The sequence below is a fragment of the Myotis lucifugus genome, unplaced genomic scaffold, assembly GCF_000147115.1.
Source record: "Myotis lucifugus unplaced genomic scaffold, Myoluc2.0 scaffold_406, whole genome shotgun sequence".
NCBI lineage: Eukaryota > Metazoa > Chordata > Mammalia > Chiroptera > Vespertilionidae > Myotis > Myotis lucifugus.
Window position 1 is genome coordinate 691,354 of NW_005871454.1, and position 9,402 is coordinate 700,755.

Here is a 9,402-nt window from a genome sequence, read left to right on the forward strand (position 1 = left end):
GGCTCCTGATGGCTCACAGCTGAATGTTTCCCTGAGAACTACCTGTGGCTGAAGGAAACTGTCTTGTCAAATGCAGGGCCCCTTTCCTGGGATTACATGTCATCAATGACTGGTGAATGTACGGGTTCAAAGGCCTGGTCCTCTGGCCTCAAATTGAAACAACTCTGAAAGTTCATCCCAGCTCCAGAAATCCCATAGAATCAGCTGACGTCTCTTCTGTTGCAACTGTAATGCATTTATTTCAACTTTTCCCCTGCCCAGTCCTGCTTCTCTCATTCCCTTTGAAAGTCTTCCCTAATAAGCCACCTGTACACAAGTTTTCATCTCAGAGTTTGTTTTCAGCTTAAGATTTTCCCCAAACTCAACTTGGATACTCTGTTAACTTCCTTATCTGACTCTGATTCCATTTTTGCCCTCCTCCACACTAGATCCAAAGTGATTTTTAAAAATATATTTTATTGATTTTTCAGAGAGAGGAAGGGAGAGGGATAGAGAGTTAGAAACATCGATGAGAGAGAAATATCCATCAGCTGCCTCCTGCACACCTCCTACTGGGGATGTGCCCACAACGAAGGTACATGCCCTTGGCCGGAATCGAACCCGGGACCCTTCAGTCCACAGGCCAACGCTCTATCCACTGAGCCAAACTGGTCAGGGCCAAAGTGATCTTTTTAAACAATCTGATTATGTCAGGTCTCCACTGAAAGCCCTTCAATAGCTTCTCACTGCTCGTATTTATTTATTTATTTGTTTATTTTTAGATAATTTTTATAAGAGTTTATTTGAGCCATACTGATGACATATGCTGGTGAGCAAGATCTCAAATGCGCCCAGCTTCTCACTGCTCTTAGAATAAAGCCCACATTCTAAACTTGGCCTACAAGACTCTGCATGATCTGGCACCTGTGGACTTCTCCACCCTCATCTACCACCATTCTTCCTACCTTTCCTTGGTTCTACTCTCTGGCCCCATTGGTCTTTTTCAGTTTAGTGAACATGTCCACCTCTTTCCTACCCTGCCCTTCTCTTTCATAGCACTCATCTCAGTTACAATGGTTTGTTTTTAGGTAGGCCCATCCCTAACGTGGATTCAAATTTAGATTTTATTTGGAATCCTCAGGATTCCCCAGTAGAATGTGGTGGTGTGGGGAGAGTCAGCTACTGGTCCTCAGGTCCACCTCTTTTCCCACCCCTGACACCATCTTGTACTGCCAGGGGCCTCATGTGCATGTATGTGGACCTCTCTGTCTATACATCCTAATTCTGTCCATAGCCTCCTACAAACAGCACCCCTTGGCCACTTAGGTCTAGGAATGCGTGAACGGGTAGTTTGGTCTACCCTTGGGTGGGCAACCCAGGGAAGAGGTCCATGTGGGCCCTAGAAGTGGGCTTGGGGTCCTTTGGGCAGGGAATTCTGGAGTGTGGTCCAGAAGGGGACTGGGTGTGTGCGCAGAGGAGGCCTGGGCTCCTCACTCCATGGCACATAGCTGGAAGAGCACCAGAGTGGAGCCTTCCAAAGCACAGCGCCCAGGACAGGGGTCACCTATACAATGATGTTTCTGTTTCATCTGTAAGCTCCACAGAGGCAGGGGGCTGGGGTCAGTCTGCTTTGCTGAGGTATATCTAGTGCTTAGCACAGTGCCTGGGGTGGAGTAGGTGTTTAACAAATATTTGTCAAGTGAATGTAAGAGGTAGACCAGAAAGAGGTTTAAGAATTTGTATCTATTACTGAAGATCTAGATACGAAAAGTCAGAACTAGGAATGAGAACAAATCTTACAGGGCTCCAAAAAATGGATATAGTGACAGCATCCTGGATTACTGACTCTTGTCTCTTCACCTCTCCTTTCTCTTTGTTTTCTACTCCACTTCTCTAGGCCCTTTGCCTGCTTGGCCCTCTTTCTACATGGTCCAGCATCCCTCAGTCCATATCTTTCTACTTTTTCGTCCTTTGGCAACTACTCTTTCTTTGTGACCTGACCATCTCTCTGTCTGCTTCTCTGTATTTGTTTTAGTTCTTGGTCCTCGATTTTACTTTCCTTTGTTTCTTTCTTCTACCACTTTTGCTCTTCTAGTCCTTTGCTCTTGTCTTTCTTGTTACTCTTACTTCCTTCTTGATCTCCTCCCAGAAGCTTTCCATGGCCCTTTGCCCAACTTTTCCATGTGCCTATGTCCCTCTCCCTGCTTGAGTCTAGATCCCTGGGGAGCCCTTGACTTGTTCTGCCCCCTGTCCCAGGTCTATACCCACTGCCTCCTTAGCTAAGTCTTCCTGCCTCTCTTCCTCTGTTCTGTCATTCCTAGAGTCCACCTGGCTTCATCTTTTTCATCCCCATTTTTCCCCCCACAGATGTCCGTGAGCCAGTCAGTGTCAGCATTCATCCCTTCCCCTCCTGACAGAGGACACATTAACTACCTCCTGGGCCACAGCCTCTCCTTTCCATGTCCTTGGCCTTTCCTCTGGCCCAGCCCTCAGTCCTCAGACTCCTTTTCCTGCTCAGTGTCGCCTGGTCTGAGCCCCTAGCAGCTCAACCTGCCTGAGCTTGTTTAGTCTGACTCCTTTAGCCCGTTAGCAGCTTAGCCATCCCACCTCTCCTTTGAGCCCTCCAGTAAACAAGAGGATCAGTGCAGACCTGACAGCTGCTGAGGGGAGAGGGGCCAAGTGTCTGGCCAGGCCAGACCAGGCATAAAAAAGGGGGCTGCATTCAACATTTCCATTTCCTTCTTCAACCAGGAACATTCTGGGGTCTCTTTCCTGGCTATCTGCTTTAGAGCCACATACTATGGCATGTGTGAGGGATTCCCTGTCTCTATGGTCCCCATTCTCATTTTGTGGCTTTGTTTCCAGGACTTGAGCTTTTTGGTTCTTCAACAAAACACCACTAGATTCAGGCAATCACACTGAGAAGCCTTTCTCCTTGAATAATGGTCATGGTCTCTGCTCCACAAAATAGAGGCTAGGTGTGGGAAGAGAGAGATGTCATCTGATCTAGGTCTTCTTATATGTGTGTGGAGAACATGGCAGGAGAGACCACACATAAACACACACAAAAGGAAGGTGAGTTCACTGTAGGCATTCTGTAGACCAGTAGTTCTCAAACTTTAGTGTTCATCAAAATTGTCCAGAGGGCTTATTAAAACATAGATATTTTTGGCTCCATCCCCAGAGTTTCTGATTCAGTAGATTTGAAGTAAGGCCAGATAATTTGCATTTTAACAAGTTCCCAGGTGATGCTGCTGATCTGGGGACCACACTTTGAGAACCACTGTCTTAAATCATATGAATCTCCCACCTTTTCACCCAACACCTAAGGCTGGGACTAGATTAATTTTTATAAATTATGGTCATTGGGGCTGATGGACACCCACGTCTCTCCTTGGGTTGGGAAATAGGATCTGTTAACCCCATGGGAGAGTTTAGGTGTCCTCAGAAGGTAGGGAATAGCCTTTAACTCATGGAGTTCTGTTCCAGTACAGACCGTATTTAAACAGCTTCAGACAGGTTTAAACATCTTGTCTAATTCCCAGTATCCCTGTTCCAACTTCTACTCGGGGATGATAGCTCTAAGAGGTGTTAGGGGATTAGGCTGAAAATGTAGGTCACCCACCAACCATCTGGGAACCAGGATGAGTGAGAGAGGAAAAGAGAGGGACAGAATATACACAGAGAAAAGATGAGGGGAAGCAGAGGGCATATGAGGGCAGTCACAAAAGTCTCAGATGGATTGGTGGTGATTAGATTTCAGTGTCCCACACTGGCCTGGAAGGAAGGAGCAGAATTTCCCATTTTTCCTTCTGTTTCTTCTCTGAAGCTGGACTGCCTGTCCTGGGGCTGGGGTCAGCAAGAGTGAGAAAGACTGAGGATTGGATGGTCAAGTCCTGGAGATTCATCATGAAGAAGATGGCTTCTTTTTCTGATTTGATATCTATGAGGGTCATGAGGCTAGATACAGTGGGGATGAGGCAGGGGGAAGAAATGTGAGGATTCCTGGAAATAGGAGACACCCAACAGTCCAGGTGAGAGTGGGTTCCAGAGAGCTTGAACTCCCCCAAAACAATGACGAGGGGCTGCAGAGCCTTAGAGGGTGAGGGCACTGGGAGCCGTCTTTTCTAATCCCATACTTTCAGTCACCAAGGGCTGAGGGTTGTGTTCACATGAGGGTGGTGGTCTGCACCAGGGAGCTGAGCACATGTAAGTCAGACCATCAGTGAGGAGCTTTATTGGGGGAGATGCCCTCTTTCCTTCCTTGAAAACAGGCATACTTGTTCTCTCCTCTTGTTCCCCCCACTCCCAAGGCCAATGAGATAGTCAAATGATCCCCTTACCTCATTGGCTGCAGGCCTAAGGACCACAAATGACCTCAGAGAGCTATCCCTTTAAGAGTGCCCTCTGGGCTCTGTGCCCACAGCCCCTTGTTCTGAGCATAGAGGCACTGGGCCTTGCTCAATGGTGCCTCCAGTCTGGGGGAAGCTGTGCTTGCCTGGCTCTGACACTGACCACATCACCTCTGCCATCCCTTAAGTGAGTATTCCCTGGGCCTTCCTGGGTGCTGGGCCTCTAACCTAGAGCCTACAGCCCCCTCCTCTGATACCTGCTGTCTGCTCTCTGTTGTCTATTTTCAGGAATCCTCACATTTCTGTCCCCTGCCCCACTCCTACCCTAACTGGCTCTATATCCCTCACTGCTATCACATCAGAAACATAAACAAGTCTTCTCACTTATTCTTTCATCTAATTCTCTCTGGATACTTCTCTCAGTGTCTCACCACCTTCTCCCTGCCAAGAACCAGTTCCTTCAATCTGTGTTTTTATTCCTGTCTTCTCTGTCCTCTCAAGGGTGAGGAGCTCAATAGAGAGGGCAACAGCCCTTCCCTGGGATAGGAAGAGAGAGCTTGTCCTTCCTCCCACCTCTTTGGGCAGAGCCTAGGGTCTGAGATGTGGTTGAAGGATACCTAGGTTTGGGGCATCAAAATTAAGCCAAACTCGAAGCCTTGCGGATGAGCACTCCCTGCTTTGCCCCTTCTGGAACTATGAGTGTGGCTGCTGAAATTGGGACCTGAGCTAGGGGAAACGGGTCAGAATGGGGAAGATGATCTGCTTAAGTTCACACAACATAGGGGGTTCTGAATAGAAGAAGGAAAACCAATCTAGCTTGGTTCCCCTGGGAGAGATTGGCCTTGGGGAAAGATAGTTGCCACTCGGTCCTGATCTTTCTAAAACTCATTCTAGAATCTTTTTTCCCCCTTGGAAAGTCTCTCACTCCTATAAAAGGGGTGGATTAATTCATAGAACAGATGTGCAGTAAGGGTCTTCTATATGCAAGGCATTGGCTTGGGTGCTCTGAGAGATAGAGAGGTATAATCATAGCATTGTATCCTTATTTCTACATTAAAATTCACAGCATACATGTTTCCCTTTGTCTTAAAATATATACGTACTCTCACAGTTAATTAAGCAAAATTTTTAATTGCTTGGAAATGGAATGGTGCCTCTTGAGATGACAGAGCATCTCAGCATGTTCCAGCAGTAGAGTTGGAGCACTGCCATATTCCTCTTGTTTTCGTAAATCTCAGAGGCACCAGTGGGGCCAGAGACTGTGCTGTCCTCTTCCTCATAAGCTGCTTGTCCCCGGTCAGGAACCCCTGCCATCTGAAAAATTGGCCCCCAGCCTGGAGGTGACTATGCAGGGAACAGGGCAGCACCGTCATCCCGGCTTCCCAGAATTGAGGCTCCAGGGTACTTGGGCTTTGGGGGAGCAGGTTTTGGTGAAGGAGACTGACAGGCAGTCTCCAAGTGCTCCAAATGTCTCCTCTGTTTTGCAGGTGTGCCCCCCACCCCCATCCAGCCCCAGAATGGCACTGCCTCCCAGCCCCCTGGCCATGGAATATGTCAATGACTTTGACTTGATGAAGTTTGAAGTAAAACGGGAACCTTCTGAGGTGCGATCTGGCACCCTCACAGCCTCACTGGGCTCAACACCTTACAGCTCAGTGCCTCCTTCACCCACTTTCAGTGAGCCAGGCATGCTGGGGGCCACTGAGGGCCCCCGGTCAGGCCTGGAAGAGCTGTACTGGCTGGCCACTTTGCAGCAGCAGGGGGCTGGGGAGGTCCTGGGGCTGAGTCCTGAGGAGGCCGTGGAGCTGCTGCAGGGTCAGAACCCAGTCCCCGTTGAGGGGCCCCATGGCTACTACCCAGGGAGCTCAGAGGAGACAGGAGCCCAGCATGCCCAGGTGAGTGACCAGTGAGCTGTTTTGAGGGGGGGCCGGGTAAGAGAAGGAGTTCCTGGACTGGGAAAGAGACAGAGGGCAGAAGAAGGGCCCTTGGAAGAAATCAGATAGAGAAAACAACGTTCTGCCCCCTCCCTTTTTTCCAAATGGAGAGAAATGAATAGGCTGACCCAGGAGGAAAAGGGAGAAGATAAGGTTAGAAGAGGACAGAAAAGGCAGAGTTGAGAATTAAAGGGCATTGAGGAGCAGGCGATTACGGGCAGGTAAAAAGGGGAGGTAAAAACCATGCGTGGAAAACGGAATGGTGTGGAGTCAAGACTGTGGGAACGCGAATGAAGTTGGCCTTTTCAAGATTTCGTGCTACCCCAGCCCCCAACCTTCTCAGAAAGGATTGGGACTCATCCTATTAATTATAGACACAGATGGGGGTGTTGAGGGCATTAAGATTTAATCCAAATCCGTTGAGGGTCACAGGGTTGCGGCCTCCAGGAGAGGAGAGCCGGGTGCGTTGGAAAGGTGGGGTCTATCTGGGCTTGGGTCCCCTGGAGACACGTGGGCTCAGGTGCAGGATGGGCTCGCTGGACAGTGGGAGGCGGGCGGGGCCAGCAGCACTGGGCGGGTCTAACGGCTCGAGTCCCTGGGCAAGGACCTATGGGAGCCCGGAAGTGTTGGGACCTGGGGCGGGGTCCGGATTGGGAGATTGAATCAGTGGAAGGGCGAGCATTCAGGTCAAGTGCAGAGCCAGGCGGGGCCAGCCTGGCGTTGGGAACTGAGTGTCCAGGTCCGACCAGGTCTCTACCTACTCCCTCTGCAGCTGGCCGAGCGCTTTTCTGACGCGGCGCTGGTGTCGATGTCTGTGCGGGAGTTAAACCGACAGCTGCGGGGCTGCGGGCGCGATGAGGCGCTGCGGCTGAAGCAGAGACGCCGCACGCTGAAGAACCGAGGGTACGCGCAGGCCTGTCGCTCCAAGAGGCTGCAGCAGCGGCGAGGGCTGGAGGCGGAGCGCGCCCGCCTGGCCGCCCAGCTGGAGGCGCTGCGGACCGAGGTGGCCCGCCTGGCCAGGGAGCGCGACCTCTACAAGGCTCGTTGTGACCGGCTGTCCTCCAGCGGCCCCGGGCCGGGGGACCACGCTCACTTCTTCCTCTGAGCCTCTTGGGGCCACGGAGTGGTGGTGGAATAGGTTGGGGTGGGCTCACCATCCAGAAGGCAGCTGTCCCATTCACTAGGTGGTTATTGAGCGCCTTCTGGTGCCAGGCACTCCTTTGTATGACCACAGCAACATCCCCAAATTTCCTGGACCCTTAAGGCATGTACCGAGGTTAGACGATGGTCATTTTCTGGGAGAGGGTTCCCCTCCCTTCAAGCGGGCCATGTACAGAAACCCTCTATCTTTTGCCCAAATCCACACGACCAGGATACTGAGATCAGCAGGAACCAGTACCAGGCACTGTGTGTGAGTGTGTGTGGGAGGTGGTGTGGGTGGGGGGAGGGCAAGGGCGTGGATGATGGCTGAGTGACAGTGCATGGGAGGTGAGGGAGTGGTGTATATTTTAATTAAAGGTTTTCAACCTATAGTGCATTAGGCAGTAATTAGCAAGAAGGCTGTATTTTCATTCTGGGGCTTGTAACCTCCCCATTTAGGACTATTGCATTTTCAAGATTTTAATTTCCAATAGCAAGACAGACTAGGAATTTTATCCAAGAGGCTTTCCTCCTACCCAAGCCAGTGGCTTCCAGGGCCCAGAGCTGCAAAGGCCTGAGGAGCTCTGGGGGTGGTTAGTGTGGGCTGGGAGAGAACCCTGGGCAGGAGTCTGGAGACCCGGGTGCTCCGGCTCTGCCAAGGATACCACTGTAATCTTGAGCAAATCATTTGTTCCCTGGGTCTTGGTTACCTCATCTAATCCTCATTCGGGTTGGATGACTTCTGTTACCTTTCCAGTTCCGGCATCCTTAGTGCGGGAGTCCAGTGGTCTCCCCAAGACAACCTCACCAAAGGGACTTCCTGTCCTGCTCCAGCTTCCTGGCTGCAGCCTACACACTGGATGAGCCCATGCACGGGTCCTCTGCTGCTCCCTACAGGCTGCCTTGACCTCCAGACCTACATAAGGTGACCCTGCTACCTCCTGCCTTTCTGAGGGCTGAGGTGAGACTTGCCCCAGCATGACAAGGAGCTGAGAGTGCAGCTTTTGTGAATTAAACTTGAATTCCAGATAGAACTTTATGCTATTGGCTAATGTTCTTGTAATTTAGAAGTGTTCATTTTTTATCCTTGCTTCAGATGTGTGTGTGTGTGTGTGTGTGTGTGTGTGTGTGAGAGAGAGAGAGAGAGAGAGAGAGAGAGAGAGAGAGACTGGGAAGCCCCACCTGGGCTGGAGGCCCAATAAAAATGGGGTGGAGGTGTGGGGACTGGGCCAGATGGAGGCTGCCCCTCCCACCACTACTGCACAGAAGCTCAGGAGCATCAGTGACTATTCTGAGGTCTCACAGTTGCTATGGTAATCCAGCCCTCTGCTTCAGCAGCCTATGGTGAGAGTGGGTGGCGGATATGGGCCGGTCAGAGGCATTGAACTGGGAGCAGCAACCTCACCAGCTACTGTCATAGGTCCTCTAAGGGACATAATAAATGGGGAGAAGCAGTCAGGCATGGGGGAAGAAACTGTCATATCTCTCTACCTTTCTGCTCCCTCTAACCACTGCTTCCCCAGCTGTCTCTTCCCATCCCAGTTCTTGTTACTGTCTCCCCCTCCTCTAGCCCAGCTTGTCCCTCCTCCACTCAGGAGCCTGCATTGGAGGCCTCTCTTTCATCTCCCCCAGGATTTCTTACTTTTCTCCTCTTCTTTTCCCACTACTGGCTATTGGCTACTGGCAATGGCTGGCTTGTGGCACCTTTAGCCTCTCCTCCTTCATCCCCTTCCACGCACATCACTGAAGGGAGAGGCTGGGGCAGGGAGGATCCCTCAGGAGCCCAGCTCTTCTTCCTTCATTCTGGATCTCACACATGTCTTACCTGCTCTCTGAAGCTGCAATCCAGACCTACTACTGTTCTCGCACACCTTACTTGATTGGCTGAGGCACACACACGGGCAGAGACGCCCATCCACAACTGTCTCTGGGTCACAAGATGAGGGCCACTCAGATATATTCCACACAGAAATTGCACACTAGTGATTGATAGTGTG

At 50.8% G+C, this 9,402-nt stretch overlaps 1 protein-coding gene across 2 annotated transcripts; it reads left to right on the forward strand.

The window, feature by feature from the left end:
• The first annotated feature begins 5,848 nt into the window (after positions 1–5,848).
• On the forward strand, positions 5,849–7,370 carry NRL (neural retina leucine zipper). Of its 2 annotated transcripts, none has more exons than XM_023743649.1 (2): positions 5,849–6,226; positions 7,038–7,370. In XM_023743649.1, the coding sequence occupies exons 1-2, from the start codon at positions 5,849–5,851 to the stop codon at positions 7,368–7,370; spliced, it is 711 nt and encodes a 236-aa protein (XP_023599417.1). The 2 variants fall into 2 exon arrangements, with proteins under 2 accessions (XP_023599417.1, XP_023599418.1); XM_023743650.1 differs by having other exon boundaries at positions 5,849–5,914.
• Positions 7,371–9,402: the final 2,032 nt, after the last annotated feature.

What these genes read in the sequence shown, in the direction of transcription:
- NRL (XM_023743649.1), top strand. Translation starts at nt 5,849, where the DNA reads ATGGCACTGCCTCCCAGCCCCCTGGCCATGGAATATGTCAATGACTTT. An exon ending in CAGGAGCCCAGCATGCCCAG is followed by an intron (nt 6,227 to 7,037) that starts GTGAGTGACCAG and finishes CTCCCTCTGCAG; the next exon opens with CTGGCCGAGCGCTTTTCTGA.